Genomic DNA, 16,065 nt, shown 5'->3' with positions numbered 1-16,065 from the left:
CTCCCGTGCCCAATGTATGGGTGGGGGGGAAGCTGTAATTCAGGTCTACGATGTTCAGTGGCCGCGGCTAGGCTCGTGGTTGGAGCTGCCGGGACGGTAGCAGTTATCGGTGTCGGGTTCGGTACCGACCGTGAGACTGGTGGTGGTGGAATAAAATGTCCCTCCTGATGGTGCCGAGGGGGGTAACCGTGCCAGTCATAATAGTAGTGGTAATCCGGTGGTCTGAAGTAATTCCAGTCGCCCCAACCATAATATGGCCTGGGGGCTGACCAGGTAGACTCCCTGTCCGAATCTGAGCGGACCGATCGTTGGGAGCGTGATCTGTCTCTTGAGTAATGACGTCCATGAGACTGTGGAACATGTCTTGGGGACAGGGTCTGCAAACGAGATCGAGGGGATCTATAGTCTGTGCCCTCAGCCGGTATCTGTTCTGGTTCCCTGTGTGCTGGTGGAGTAGGGTCCCGTATTTCGCCTTCCGACATCGATAGCATATGCCTCGATGTCGACGCCGGTATCGAGGCCTCACTTGGGGGTGGAGGCTTGGCGCGAGAAGGAGCTGGTGAATTCGATACTGGAGGTGGAGGAGCCGCGGTGCGCCTTCTTTTCTTTTTATGAGATTCTCCATGCTTCAGCGTACGAGCCTTTTTCGAAATCTTTTTCGCTGTTGCTACGGACAGGGAGGGGCCCGGTGGGGGAGAATCAAGGCGTTCTGTTGGTGCAGTTTGCATCGTGGCCGTTGAAACTGGAGTCTCATCTACTGCGAGAAGGGCTTTTTCCCAAAGGAGCGCACGGAGACGATCGGCACGATGTCTTCTTGTCTGTCTGGTAAATGCCATACAATGATGGCAGGACTCAGGAATATGTTGTTCTCCCAGGCAGATTAAGCACAGGGAGCGGCCGTCAGTCGGTGGTAATTTGGCTCCGCACTTTACACATTTTCTAAATGGGGCCTTAAGGGCCATGCACGCCTAAGGCGGCGCGGGAATCGCGCGGTTTGTGCACTATCTAACTATATACAGAAAAAAAACTATCTACAGGAATAATAACAAGAAAAAAACCTTTTTTTTTTTTTTTTTTTAGCTAAGAAGAAAAACGTTTCTTTGACGAGAAGTCCCAAAGAACGAGCTGCCACAATGGCGGTCAAAAAGAAAACTGAAAGAGTAGGCGGGAACCCAGGAGACATGCGCAGTATAGCGTGGGGGAGGGTTCCTGCCCAAAATTATCATAAGCTTTGAAAGTTCCGAAGTCGACCTCGCGCAGGCACAGAGCCCATGGGTGTGAATGCACAGAGACCACGAAGAAGAAGGTGCTGTCACTGAGGGGTGAGGGAGGGGTAGTTTTGAGATTGACATCTGTGGCTAACCAACAGCCTCCAATCACAGTGCTTAGGGGGAGGGATTGCAAGTGATATAACCCATTTTCCCCACCCTGGAACTCATTCATTTGCTCATGGAGTGGTAGGAAGGAAGCAGGAGAGAAAGAGTCCAAGTTCCACTCCCCATATGCACTTCATCTTCTTTAAAAGAGTGTTTGCAGAACTTTTAGAAATTAACCTCCTACAAAAAACAAAGTCCCTCCACCCCCTTGGGTTGACTTGGTGCCATATGTTTAAATTATGGGAGCTGAGTCTGAACTTTTCTTCACTTTTTGAAAAATTGATGTTGGCTGAAAGGAAGGATTTAGGAAAAATGCCTCACATTATGAGAATAATGAAAACCATTCCGTGTAAATGAGTTGTTCCAGGAAGTGATGATGACTGACAAGCTAATATTAGGATATCAAAAAAAATATTGTGTCAAAGGCTGATCTGTGTACTGCAAGTATAGATGCAACTTGGCCAGGCATAAAGTCAAGAGAAGAAGGGGCAGCGAGATAAAACTTTGCTAGTACTAGTGTATCTCCTGTTTTGAAGACAGGAATCAAGTTTATATGCTTTGAAAAAATATATAAAAAATAAAGGTATTATATTTGTTTGTTCTTGTCTGACCTCTCATAGGGAGAGCACCCCCCTACACCATTTCACCCCATTAGAGCATCTGAAGCAGATCTCTTATGTTTATAAACTGAAGATGCACAACTGTGCATCAGCAAAATAAAGGATAAAAGGTCCTGTGCAGTTTCATTGGGGGGGGGGAGGTTGAGGGGGAAAATATTTTTAAAATTGCTAAAAATCAACGGATGAAGGGATCAATGTTAAACTTGGCACGGCTAAAGCCCTAATTAAGAGCTAACAGGGTGCCAAGTTTCATCTCTTTATTTTTTAAAAATGATGGAGATGTATACATTTTTGTTAATTCCCATTGATAATAGTGTGGTTCTCCAAAAATGGAGTGGTTTTCCAATGAGTAATCTGGTGGTATGGGGAGACAGAGTGTCCCTGAAAATTAGGGCAGTGAATCGCCCCATCGGAGCTCCGCCCCAAATTTCGGGGAGAAGCAGACCTGCTCTGCAAATGCCTACTACTCAGCATTATGCTGCAACCCCAATCATCCACTCTTGAAGTTTATTATTTATTTATTTATTTATTTATTTATTACATTTTTATACCGCCCAATAGCCGAAGCTCTCTGGGAGGTTCACAAAAATTAAAACCATAATAAAACAACCAACAGGTTAAAAACACAAATACTTAGAATCATAGAATAGTAGACTTGGATGGATCTATAAGGCCATCGAGTCCAACCCCCTGCTAAATGCAGGAATCCACCTTTAAGCATTCCTGACAGATGGCTGTCCAACTGCATACTGAAGGCCTCTAATATGTGAGAGCCAACGATCTCCCTAGGGAATTGGTTCCATTGTTGTACTGCTCTGACAGTCAGGAAGGTTTTCCTGATGTCCATCCGGAATCTGACTTCCTGTAACTTGAGCCTGTTATTCTGTGTCCTGCACTCTGGGATGATTGAGAATAGAGGTGTGCTCCACTCCGATTAGAATCGGAGAATTAGAAGCGAATTGGCCTGCTCTGCCTTGCCCAGAGGCGGAGTAGAAGCGGACTGAGGACCCTTAGAAGCACGGCGAAGAGAAGCACCCATAGGCAGAGCGCTTCTCTTTTCGCGGCGCGATCCGATTGCCATTTTGGAAAATTTCGCCCATAGGATTGCATTGCGGGAAAGAATAGAGGATAACTGTGTTGTTTTTTAAAGCTATCTTTCTGAAACTTCTTGTGCTTAGAGAGTCGTGGCTGGGGGTCATTTTGAGCCTACTCTCAGCTCTCTGCGTGGTGCAGTTCGCTTGCTAGAATTTTTTTAAAAATCAGGTAAAAAAAGCGGGAGAGGTACCTTTTTGAAGTGCTGAGAGGCAGAGTCATGATCACATGATCCCAAAGTTGGAGGAGGGGATAGGTAAAACAGGATACTGTGAAATTTCTCTTTCTTAGTCTGAACGGACTTTTCCTAGTGTTTTTTAAAACAGTAGCCCCACCAAATGCACAAACACAACCTGAAATCATATACTAAGCAAATAAATAACAGATAGGAAACACAGCACTGCTACCCACCCTAACCTTGGTGAACAACTGAATAATAATAATAATAATAATAATAATAATAATAATAATAATAATAATAATAAATTTATTTCTTACCCGCCTCTCCTTTTAGATCGAGGCGGGGAACAACATTAGAACAGGAATCAATACATCTTAAAAATTCATGATTTAACATTGATCTGGATAGGCCTGCCGGAAAAGGCTAGTCTTTAAAGCTGCCTTAAAATCACATAGAGTTAATTTTACGAATCTCCTCCGGCAGGCCATTCCACAATCTGGGGGCGACAGAAGAAAAGGTCCTCTGGGAAACTGATGTCAGCCTAGTTTTAGCTGACTGAAGTAAGTTCACCCCAGAGGACCTGAGTGTGCAGGGCGGACTATATGGGAGAAGGCGATCCCGCAAGTAACCTGGACCCAAACCATTTAGGGCTTTAAAGGTAATGACCAACACTTTGTACTTTGCCCAGAAACTAATTGGCAGCCAGTGGAGTGATTTTAATGTTGGTGTAATGTGGTCACCCCTAGGTGTACCGGTGACCAACCTGGCTGCCATATTTTGAACTAGTTGAAGTTTCCGAACTAGGTACAATGGTAGCCCTATGTAGAGCGCATTGCAGAAGTCAAGCCTTGAGGTTACCAGCGCGTGCACTACTGTCTTTAGGTCTTCTGACTCTAAGAAGGGGCGCAGCTGGCATATCAGCCAAAGCTGATAGTAGGCACTCCTGGCCGTAGCATCTATCTGGGCTGTCATTTGGAGTGACGGATCCAGGAGCACCCCCAAACTGCGAACACAGTCTTTCAGGGGGAGTGTAGCCCCATCCAGAACTGGCTGACACACCTCCAAACCTAGGTCAGAGCCCTTGACAGCAAGCACCTCTGTTTTGTCCGGATTCAGCTTCAGTTTGTTTTTCCTCATCCAGCCCATAACTGCCTCCAAGCATTCATTCAGAGGAGACACACTATCCTTAGCTGATGCTGTTATTGAAGGCATAGAGAAATATATTTGGGTGTCATCAGCATATTGATAGCACCCCGCTCCATGCCTCCGGATGATCTCTCCCAGCGGTTTCATGTAGATGTTAAACAGCATTGGGGCATGTGGACATGCCCAGTGCACTCCTTGGAGGGTCATCAGAGCCCTCCAAAGAGTAACCAGTGGAGACTAATGCCTATCATGAGTTGAAGTGGCAGGTCGCTTCTTAAAGACTGGTCCGTAGACAGGGCCAGTCAAAATTGGCACAGTTCCCCCTCCCCCTGGGCACGTCCACTTCCCTCTTACTGGTAAAAGACAGACATAGCCTTTTTAAAAAAATTCTTCTTGTTGTTTATTCAGCAACACTGCTGCTTTTAATTCCACCCCTCCTTTGTTTATTTATTTATTTATTTATTCCATTTTATATTATTTATACCCCATAGCCCAAGCTCTCCTGGCTTTTCCTCTTCAGTGAAGTCAGGCAGGCTTTCATTGTGGTTCAACTCCTTGTTGTTATTATTATTGCTATTAATATTAATTAGTACTGCTATCATTAACGTTACTATTGTTGTTGTTGAATAATGGCTGTGATCACAGTGTAGTCAATCAACTCTGAAGCAAGGATCACAAAGCTTTACTCTTATCCTCCTAGCCTCCTAGTAGTTATGGGATGCAAAAGAAAAGGCATCTCTCTGTGCTGCTCCCACCTCACAGGGATGGTTTGCATTACTGGCTTTGAAATTATCCTTGGCTCACTTCCTTATGCCCCCAGAAATGTCTGCTGCCTGCCTGCCTTCCCTCCCTCCTCCCCTGCCCGCCTCGCAGGGATGGTTTGTGTGTGTCTTGCTTTGACTCAGGGGATAAGTCCTTCCTGTGCTCACTTAGACTTTTGGAAGTTCCAAATCAATTTTTCAAGTGTGGAAAAAGATTCATATAGGTTTATCTCTACTCCCCAATTCATGGCATGTTGGGATTTCCTTTGAAATGGCCCCATTGAGCTGTCTGCAGCTTTAAATCCCTGAGATACTGGGGTGTCCGATTTTCATAAATTCCCCAAAAATCAGGGGATGATGGGATTGGCTTGAGTCTTGGCATGCATGTGTATCCATGGATAATCTATCATGGTGCTGAGTTTGAGGTTTCTAACATGAAAATTGACATAGTTCTAGCATGGGACTTGATTTGGGATGAGTTAAAAGGTTTAAGCCCCGCCAAAAATCAGGGGGTGATGGGATTTGCTTGAGGCTTAGCATGAATGTGGATCTAGATGGCATCTGTGAGGGTGCCCACTTCAATTTTTTTTTATCTGTCAAAATGTCGGAGAACAGTCCATGTCTGAAAATGGGGTGTCCGATTTTCATAAATTCCCCAAAAATCAGGGGATGATGGGATTGGCTTGAGTCTTGGCATGCATGTGTATCCATGGATAATCTATCATGGTGCTGAGTTTGAGGTTTCTAACATGAAAATTGACATAGTTCTAGCATGGGACTTGATTTGGGGTGAGTTAAAAGGTTTAAGCCCCGCCAAAAATCAGGGGATGATGGGATTTGCTTGAAACTTGGCATGAATGTGGAACTAGATGGCATCTGTGAGGGTGCCCACTTCAATTTTTTTTATCTGTCAAAATGTCGGAGAACAGTCCATGTCTGAAAATGGGGTATCCAATTTTTATAAATTCGCCAAAAATCAGGGGATGATGGTATTGGCTTGAGTCTTGGCATGCATGTGTATCCATGGATAATCTATCATGGTGCCGAGTTTGAGGTTTCTAATGTGAAAATTGATGCAGTTCTAGCATGGGACTTGATTTGGGGTGAGTTAAAAGGTTTAAGCCCCGCCAAAAATCAGGGGATGATGGGATTTGCTTGAAATTTGGCATGATTGTGGATCTAGATGGCATCTGTGAGGGTGCCCACTTCCAATTTTGTTATCTGTCAAATTGTTGGAGAACAGTCCATGTCTGAAAATGGGGTGTCCGATTTTCAAAAATTCCCCAAAAATCAGGGGACGATGGTATTGGCTTGAGTCTTGGCATGCGTGTGTATACGTCCATGAGGTGTAATGGTGCCAAACCTGAGGTTTCTAACTTTAACAGAAAAAAAGTTGTATACTTTTTTGGATTTCAATGCAAGCCTATGGGGGGGAAAAGCGGAGCTCCGATCCGGATCCGGAGCTCTACAGCGGAGCGGAGCGGACTATGGGCGGGGCGGAGCGGAGCGAAGCGGGAAGAGAAGCGGATCGGGGGGGGTCCATACACACCCCTAATTGAGAAGAGATCCTGGCCCTCCTCTGTGTGGCAACCTTTTAAATATTTGAAGAGTGCTATCATCCTGTGCACAGGATTGTAATAATCTGATACTGTAAAGTTATTAAAAATCATTTGGAGAAGTAAATATCTGAACACCTTGTCTTAAACATTTTATGCATCATGCTAAAATAAAACATCCCGTAATCTGTTTTTTCTTTTCTTTTTTCAATTTTTCGGAAAAAAACCAAAAAAGGGTTTGGAAAAAAACTGGTTTCCCCCTAATTTTTCTGGTTTTTTTCTGGGCTTTCACATCTCTAGTCCTGCACTATGGGAGGATCGAGAAGAGATCCTGGCCCTCCTCTGTGTGACAACCTTTTAATTATTTGAAGAGTGCTATCATGTCTCCCCTCGATCTTCTCTTCTCCAGGCTAAACATGCCCAGTTCTTTCAGTCTCTCCTCATAGGGCTTTGTTTCCGGACCCCTGATCATCCTGGTTGCCCTCCTCTGAACCCCCTCTAGCTTGTCTGCATCCTTCCTGAAGGGTGATGCCCAGAACTGGACGCAATACTCAAGATGAGGCCAAACCAGTCCCGAATAGAGGGGAACCACTGCCTCGCACGAACCCAAAATAGCATTTGCTGTTTTTTGCAGCCACATCACACTGTTGGCTCATATTCAGCTTGTGATCTACAACAATTCCAAGATCCTTCTCACTTGTAGTATTGCTGAGCCAAGAATTCCCCATCTTGTAACTGTGCAATTGGTTTATTTTTCCTAAGTGTAGAACTTGGCATTTATCTCTATTAAATTTCATTCTGTTGTTTTCAGCCCAGTGCTCCAGCCTATCAAGATCACTTTGAAGATTGTTTCTGTCTTCCTTAGTTATCCCACCCAATTTTGTGTCATCTGCAAATTTGATAAGCGTATCCTGCACCTCCCCATCCAAATCTATATAAATAAAAATGAAAAAGACCGTTCGTTACTGTCGTTATATCTCCGAAAGTTCTTCACCGATTGCATTGAAATTTTGACACAGCGTTGCGTTTGAATACGCGAGCGTTGTTATGTAACTATGTTCTCTATGAGGTCAAAGGTTTGTCTTAAAATCGAAGAAATAGGCCTCCTCAAAACCAGTCCTGCTGGTCATTGTGACATCACCAACCAGTAGGCCAATCTGCTGCCTCTGCCTCCTCTCCTATTTGCATGTACTCTCGCAATTGGCTGAGTGAATATAGATGACACACCTGTGACAGTTACACGTTCAGAAGAAAGGTAACTGCCATGAGTTTCCACTAACCTCCTCAACGTAAAAAAACCCCTTTTTTAAAAACCAAACAAACTGCTTTACTTCATCCAAATAATGCCTCGCAGAAGATCACACTTAGGTCATCGTACTCGCGGAGCGGAAGCACTGCGACGAGAAATTGCAAATCAGACTCAGGAAGAACGGGCTTCAGCAAATGAGAAAAAAAGAAAAAGAATGCCTCAAATACGTGCCAAGGAATCAACCAAGCAACGTTCAGCCAGACTTGAGGATGCACAGTTGCGAGCACAGCAATCGCGTACTACAGCTACAGATCTGCTTTGTTCTCAACATAATGAACACGAAAGGCTGAGAGGTGCTGAAAGACGTCAACGAAAAACAGCACATCAGCGTCAAACACGACTCCGTGGTAAACAATCACACGATTACAATCGCCTTGCATTCCGGTACAACCCAGCTGATGATTATAGTTTGAGGCGGCATGTTCTCATTGGCACTATGACTGAAGTGTGTCCTTATTGCAAGGCTCTTAAATTTAATGGAGAAACAAAAGGAATGTGTTGCGTTGCTGGAAAAATTAAACTGTCTCAACTTGGAGAACCACCAGAGCCATTACAAACTTTGTTTGCCGGATATACCGCAGAATCAAAGCATTTCCTATCTAACATCAGGAAATACAACTCATGCTTCCAAATGATGTCGTTCGGTGCAGAAATCATCACAGCTCCATTTATGCCAACTTTCAAAGTCAAAGGACAAATTTATCATAAAGCCGGCTCCTTCCTTCCGTTTCAAGATAGTCAACATAAATTCCTACAAATGTATTTCATTGGTGATGGCAATGATGAATTGAATGCACGCTGCGGAATTTATACCAGCATAAAAAGGTCCGTCGTTTCAAAACTGCAACAGCTACTTCACGAAAAAAACAATTTAGTACATTTGTTCAAAACAGCAACTGACATGATGCCATCTGATACACACAAGATTGTTATTCATGCTGACAAAACGCCTGCTGGAGAACATGTGCGAAGATTCAATGCTCCAACTATAGACGAAGTGGCAATTGTTATAGTCGGAGATCAATCTTGACAGGACCTTTCAAAGGTGAAGATGTCCTCATTCCTCGCATTCCTATGATTCCAACAGATATGCCATTTCAATTTAAGAGACTGCAATTCCCAATTCGATTGGCGTTTGCAATCACCATCAACAAAGCTCAGGGCCAATCTTTAGAATTGTGCGGTTTAGATCTAGACACAGATTGCTTCTCACATGGACAATTATATGTTGCGTGTTCTAGAGTCGGCAAACCAGACAATCTCTATATCTACACAGACAATGGAACAACTAAAAATATTGTATATCCACAAGCATTGTGAAATTAAACATATTAGAAACATCCGCTTTGTCTTTTCTTTCTTTTCAATTTAACCAGACTGAGCCACAGCAACGCGTGGCAGGGTACAGCTAGTCATTAATAAAAATGTTGAAGAGCACTGGGCCCAGGACTGAGCCCTGTGGTACCCCACTCGTTGCCTCTCCCCAGTTTGAGAAGGTTCCATTGATAAGCACTTTTTGAGTCCAATCCACCTAATAGTTGTTCCACCTAGCCCACTTTTAGCTAGTTTGCTAATCAGAATATGATGGGGTACTTTGCCAAAAGGTTTGCTGAAGTCAAGATATATTATGTCCGCAAGGGAGGTTACCCAATCAAAAAATGAGATCAAATTAGTTTGGAAGGATTTGTTCTTGACAAATCCATGTTGGCTTCTAGTAATCACTGCATTGTTTTCAATGTGCTTACAGACTGACTTCTTTATAATCTGCTCCAAAATTTTCCCAGGGATTGGTGTCAGACTGACTGGTCTGTAGTTTCCAGGTTCCTCCTTTTTGAAGATAGGGGGAACATTAGCCGTCCTCCTGTTGTCCAGCACTTCACCTGTCTTCCATGATTTTGCAAAGATAATAGACCAGTGGTTCCCAACTGGGGGTCCGCATAATCCACCCAGGGGGTCCGTGGCACCATCCACCTATTACCTCTGCAAGGTCTGCATTTTAATAAAAGAAAATATGCCGTCTCTTGTGCTCTGTTTGCTTTGACAGTGACATCATGCGCAAAAGCACCTGTGTGATTTAGCAACTAGCTTCAGAGATTACTTCCCTGCACCTAATCCCGAAAACTCATGGATAAGGAATCCTTTTGAATGTGGTGATGTACAACTAACAACTCCATCTGCGGAAGAGCAAGATGCACCTGTTGACATGACTTGTGATGACTTGAAATCATTTTTCAAAGAATAGAGACTGGACTGGGTGACTGTTTTTCCTGATTATAAGGAGTTAGGTGAAAAAGCTTTGAAACATCTAGTTCCCTTTTGTTCCACATATCTTTGTGAACAAACATTTTTGACATTTTGTTATATGAAGAATAAGCATAGAAATCAGCTCGATGTTGATCCAGATTTGAGATTAAAAGTAGGAAATATTGAACCGGATGTGGAAGGGATTGTTCGGGACAAAAAGAGGCATGATTTCTCCCATCACATTTAGGTTTAGTAGCTGCTAGACAAGTCATAATTTGTTCAGTTGTAAACTAGACTTTAGTAAAATTAAATTCGTCTTTTTATTCCTAACTAAATCATTGTCATTTTTGCGTGTTAATATCACAAATATCACAATTTTTATGGTCTGTTTTTTAGTATACCTAAAAACCTTTGCTTATTAGGGGCTACCCCTTATTTTCTCCAAAAAACTGCTTCGCACAGGTAACAAAATTTTCAAAAGTAAGGGGTTCATGGCTTGGCATTTGAAAAACAAGGGGTCCGCAGTACTTAGCTAATTGGGAACCACTGTAATAGACAATGGTTCTGAGAGTTCTTCCGCCAGCTCCTTCATCACTCTAGGATGCAGTTCATCGGGCCCCGGAGATCTGAACTCATTCAACGAAATTAGGTGTTCTTTGACCATTTGTTTATCAATCTCAAACTGCAATCCTGCCCCTTCAGCTTGTACTTCATTTTTACCAGGGAGGGTCATAGTCCTGCTTTTTGGAGAAGACTGAGCCAAAGTAGGAATAAAGCATTTCAGCCTTTTCTTTGTCAGATGTTATCAATTTGCCATCCTCATTGGGTAGCTGAACCACGATTTCTTTCCTCTTTTGCTATTCACGTATCTGAAGAAAGCTTTTAGCATCTCTCGCTAAGCTCATTCTCAGCTTTAGCCTTCCTGATGCCATTTTGGCACTTCTGTGCTACTTGTCTGTACTTTTCTTTTGTAGCCTGACCCTCCTTCTGCCTCCTATATGTATCCTTTTGGTTTTAAGGTCATCTCTACACTTTTTGTGGAGCCACACTGGTTTCCTCTGTTGTCTTCTTTTTTTCTTGTTGGAATTGTTTGTAATTGTGCCTTTAAATTTTCCTTTTTAAAAAAACTCTCATCTATCTTGGACTCCTTTTTACATTAGGGTCACTTGCCATGGGACCTTACTTATCATACTTCTGAGTTTATTAAAATCAGCTTTCCTAAAATCCAGAGTACGTGTATGGCTACGCTCGACTTTTGCCTCCTTCATAATCAAGAATTCAAGTATGATGTGGTCACTTTTCCCCAGAGTTCCTGTAACGATACTGACCAATAGGGATGACTTAAGTCAAGGATTGCCGATCCTCTAGTTCCTTCCTCCACTTTCTGTAGGAGAAAGTTATCACCCACACATGTCAGGAATTCTTGGAAGGGCCACTTTTGGCAGAAGTTATCTCCCAACAGATTTCGGGGTAATTGAAGCCCCCCCCCCCCCCTTACTACTTGTCTGAGTCTGTTTTGTAATAAAGTTTTGTAAGGCTGTTAATAAATATAGTCACCTGCTATGAGAGGCAGCATAGATGTGGAGGAAAGGCTGTATATTGTACCCATGGGCATCTGCCAGTGAGGGACAGGCCATCTCAACCATTTGCCCTCACTGCAACATTGCCCCCAAGCACACTTTTAATTCCTCCATAGAAATGAATGGCAGCCATTTACCAATATGGGAGGAAATGAAGGTTACAACTGGAAACACCCTTGAGGTTGGAGCTAAATATGCAATACTGTTACTTTCTATTGTTAGTTTTTCCCTACCCTGTGCCTGCTTACCCTACCCTGTACCTGTTTGCATTCTCTTCCCCTCCTTATTGTTTTACTATGATTTTATTAGATTGTAAGCCTATGCGGCAGGGTCTTGCTATTTACTGTTTTACTCTGTACAGCACCATGTACATTGATGGTGCTATATAAATAAATAATAATAATAATAATAATAATCCGGTGACCCTTCTCATTAGGAATCAAGCCTGTTCTTTCATTTGCATAACCCAACCCTGCTTGTCGATATGCAGGCTGTGTATACCCACCCACAAAAGAGCTTAGGGTGGCATGCATGAGGTTTCACCATTTAAATCCTCACAACCTCCACCCATAAGATAGGTTGGACCAAGAGACAGTGACTCACTGTGCTTCCGCTACACTGACACAGTTATTGTCAACAACGTAGTAAAACCGTCAGCTATCATCATGTCACAAATTGATGCTTGATGGGAGTGAGGTAGGACGTTACTTCCAGACACTATTGAAGTTTGGTCTTTCCTTCCAAACAATTCGGTGTTTTTCAATGGTGGATCAGAATACTGCGTCAAAGAGCAAATTGCACTCTGCTCGAGAAAGGGGGATATTTCACACCTGCTATGGAGAAACATGAGTGAAAACCTACCTTGGCGTGGTCCTCTTTTCCTACGGAAGGCTGCTCCTGACTGCAAGGCCTCTAGTAAACTGTCCATAACTCCCGTTTCATCACCCTCTGCAAGAAGAACAAATACAAAAATAATAATGGTGACTTCTCATTGCTTCATCACCACCCACACCTAATCATAGATGCAACGAATGACATCACATACCTGGCCCTCCCAAGCCACCAACACAAGGTTGCATGGAAACATCACCCCCAGGCCCAATTCAAATGTTCAGAAGTAGCATGTGGTGTAATACTTCCTGGATGGTACAAGCCCAAGGAGCAGGCCACACTGAAATGCTTCTCCTTAGCATGCTTTCTCCCTAACAAGTTCTTTTTATAATGTGGTGAAGGATTCAAACATGCAATTCTCACACTTGTATTCCGTAAAGCAGAGGGCAGGGACCGGGCATCCACAAGCGCCACAGTCCTTCCAGTCCCCTCACTGACCCACACTCTCACACTCACTGCCACTTCTGCCACTGCTTCTTCCTACTGCCGTGCTCAGCTGAGCAGCGAGGAAGCAGGAAGGTGGCAGACTTCTGATTCCTTGCTCTTGATGTGGGGGGAGGGGGAGGGCGGTTTGCCAGGGGTGCAAGAAGAAGAGGATGGGGGACGGGGAGTGGGGAAAAGATGACAAGATGCAGGGTAGGAGTGGGGAGATGGGCAAGGAAGGACATCTGGGGGTGAGAGGAGGAGAACAAGAGAAGAGGAACCCACCCCCCAAACAGGCAAAAATTATGTATGTGCCCTTGGATCAGAAAAAGAATAATAAAGGCACTCGTGGATCTGACTGTAGAGGTGCAGTCTTAGAAAGGCTAAACCAGCTGCGTACAGGTTTATTAAACACACATTTGCTGGCTTGGCTAAAAAGCAGCAACAGCAAGGAGAGCATGGAGGACAGGACTGAAATACACACACACACTCCGCACTTCACTGCTTAGTTAATCCTTCCATCCCCCCTTCTTTTTCATCAAACCAGAGAGTGCACGTTTCATAAACGCACGCGCACACACACATCTGGCATGGCCTTCATCTCTCAAATTCTCTCTTTGACACAAGGAAGCGGAAATACATTCCTTCTGGATCAGCAGAAAAGGCTGAGCTGAAAAGCTCCCGTTCACTTCCCTCACAGTGCCAAGGAATCCCCTTGCAAGGGGGGCTTTACCCCTCAGGCCCCCCTCCCCCTCTAGCCTCCTGGAGTGGGCCCTCTGGCCGGGTGCCAGCCAGCAGCCTTTAATGGGCCCAGCTGCTGGGTTATTCTGCTGCCTTGATGTGATTAGCACCCGAGGGGATTAGTGCCATCCATTTTCCATTAATCTACTTTTCACTCTCCATGCTCTGGCCACTAAGGAGATTAGCTGATCTGCCTCGAAAGATCTCCTTCTCCTAGCAACACGCCTGCTCCATGTGCCAACGCAGACGTCTGCATCGTTCCTGTGGCAGAGGCTGTGCACCACCACTACCCCGTCCTGCAAGACAAACAGCCCAGCCTCTCTGGAAAATGACCATCAAATCATTTAAATCCAGAATCCAGAGAAAGAACGGATGGATTACACAGTGGAAGGGAAGCCAAAGGTGACTTGGAGGGAAGGGTTTTTTGGTTTTGGCTTTTTTAAGCTTTTGTGAATGAAATCATATGAGGCCAGGTTCGGCCATCTTCTATACATGAGTTCCCTGCTCAACTTGCATTTGGGTAGCTAAGTCTCTAACATCCTCGCCAGGGTTCATAGACCCTGCAAGCATCTATGCTTGATAATAAATCCCTTTCGTATTCCACCTGCCCCCCCCTTCTTCCCATCTGCTTGGTATTGAAAGTGTTAACCACAGATTCATGAGCAGCTCTACAAATCTTGGTTTCCATAGTAGCAGCTCCTGATGAAACATAAACCTATAAAATCACATTAGAACATCTGTTGGTTGCTTTTAGGCAATCCAAATCCATTGTCCACAGTGCCACCTGCTGGCAAAAATAACCAGCTACACCTGACCTATATTTGTGGCACACCAAAATACTATTTAGAATTGCCAAAGACAAGTGAAACTGCAGAGGAACTATTATATTGGAGTGCAAATGGAGAGATTAAGAAATCTGTCAGCTAAGGACAGAGGTGAGGCCTTTTATGGCATGGTGAAAAGAAAAAATCAATTCAAATTCCACATGGTTCAAGCACCTCTGGACAGACAACTCAGCAAGAGCACAGCCTGGAGCTAGAATTGAAGTGCCTGCTATGTTGCTACTTGAGACTATGAACCAGCCTAATAGAGTCCTCCTACAAATACAAATACACACACACACACGGATGGGATGGGACGGGACAGGATGGGCACATTGTACATTATTATTTATTTATTTTACTAATATACACATTCTTGTGTGAATTTCCCACCAGTATATGCATTTTTCATAGGAGATATCCAGAGACTATTGCACTGCAATATTCAGAAAACTGTGAATATCAAAGCATAACCATGTTTCAGTTCATGTACTGGTTTGGGAAGTGCAAATTTGGCAAGTTTGCATTACGATACAAATAAAATGAATTTCTCCCCATCCCTAACACACACACCAGCACACATACACAGTGGCTTCCTTGTGGTGAAACCCCATGCAGGTGAACCATGCAACTGATGCGATTGTGTGGGTGATGATAGATTTTCAGGTGTATTTGAATGGACCACAGTCACCTAGCAACAGGCAAAAACGTAAGGCAACCAAGAGCTGGCAGTGCAATTTTGCAGCTATCACCCTTTTCTCCCTTCAGACAAATACTGCTTTTTAAAAAAACTGGGGGGCAGAGTGGGGGGGGGGAGGTTGGCCTTTCCTTGAAAGGAATTGCTACAACAAAAGACTTGGGAGCCATCTGGCAAACCTAAAGGGGCCACGTGATTGATAGTGGAAGGATCACTAATGATGAGCTGGGCATCCGTCTATGTGCTGAAACATCTGAGGAAAGCTAGCCACCAACAGGCAAAATGTAAATAATCCCTTATTTTTCTTTTGCTCCTCCATCTTGATTTGCTGACCTCAAGTATTCAGCCACTACAGTGCAGCAGTCTTGGGCTTCCTCAACAACTGCACAAGAACAGCAGCCTGAGCGCCGAGTGATGTGTACTCGGGAGTCATGAGCAGGTAAGGAGGCCAAGAGATGTGCATATAAAAAAGCCCTCCGAAAGAAAATGCTGCCAGCCAGCCTGCTCTGGGTAGCTCTGGGACCAGAGACAAACAGTCAAAAGAGCAACACATGCTGAGCACAAAACCATATGAAGAGCCCTGCTAGATCGGAGTAATGGCCGTCTAGTCATAGGAACATAAGAAGG

At 44.1% G+C, this 16,065-nt stretch overlaps 1 protein-coding gene across 1 annotated transcript in view; it reads right to left on the bottom strand.

Annotated features, from left to right (window-relative positions):
• The window catches only part of DIAPH1 (diaphanous related formin 1), a 182,443-nt gene that overhangs the window by 22,754 nt on the left and 143,624 nt on the right, over positions 1-16,065 (bottom strand). The window contains exon 26 of the mRNA XM_063130058.1: positions 12,727-12,813. Coding sequence (XP_062986128.1) covers positions 12,727-12,813 — 87 coding nt within the window. The remainder of the gene's footprint in view (positions 1-12,726; positions 12,814-16,065) is intronic.

The sequence above is a fragment of the Elgaria multicarinata genome, chromosome 7 (genome assembly GCF_023053635.1).
Source record: "Elgaria multicarinata webbii isolate HBS135686 ecotype San Diego chromosome 7, rElgMul1.1.pri, whole genome shotgun sequence".
Classification (NCBI taxonomy): Eukaryota; Metazoa; Chordata; class Lepidosauria; order Squamata; family Anguidae; genus Elgaria; species Elgaria multicarinata.
This window is presented reverse-complemented; position numbering and strand designations above follow the sequence as displayed.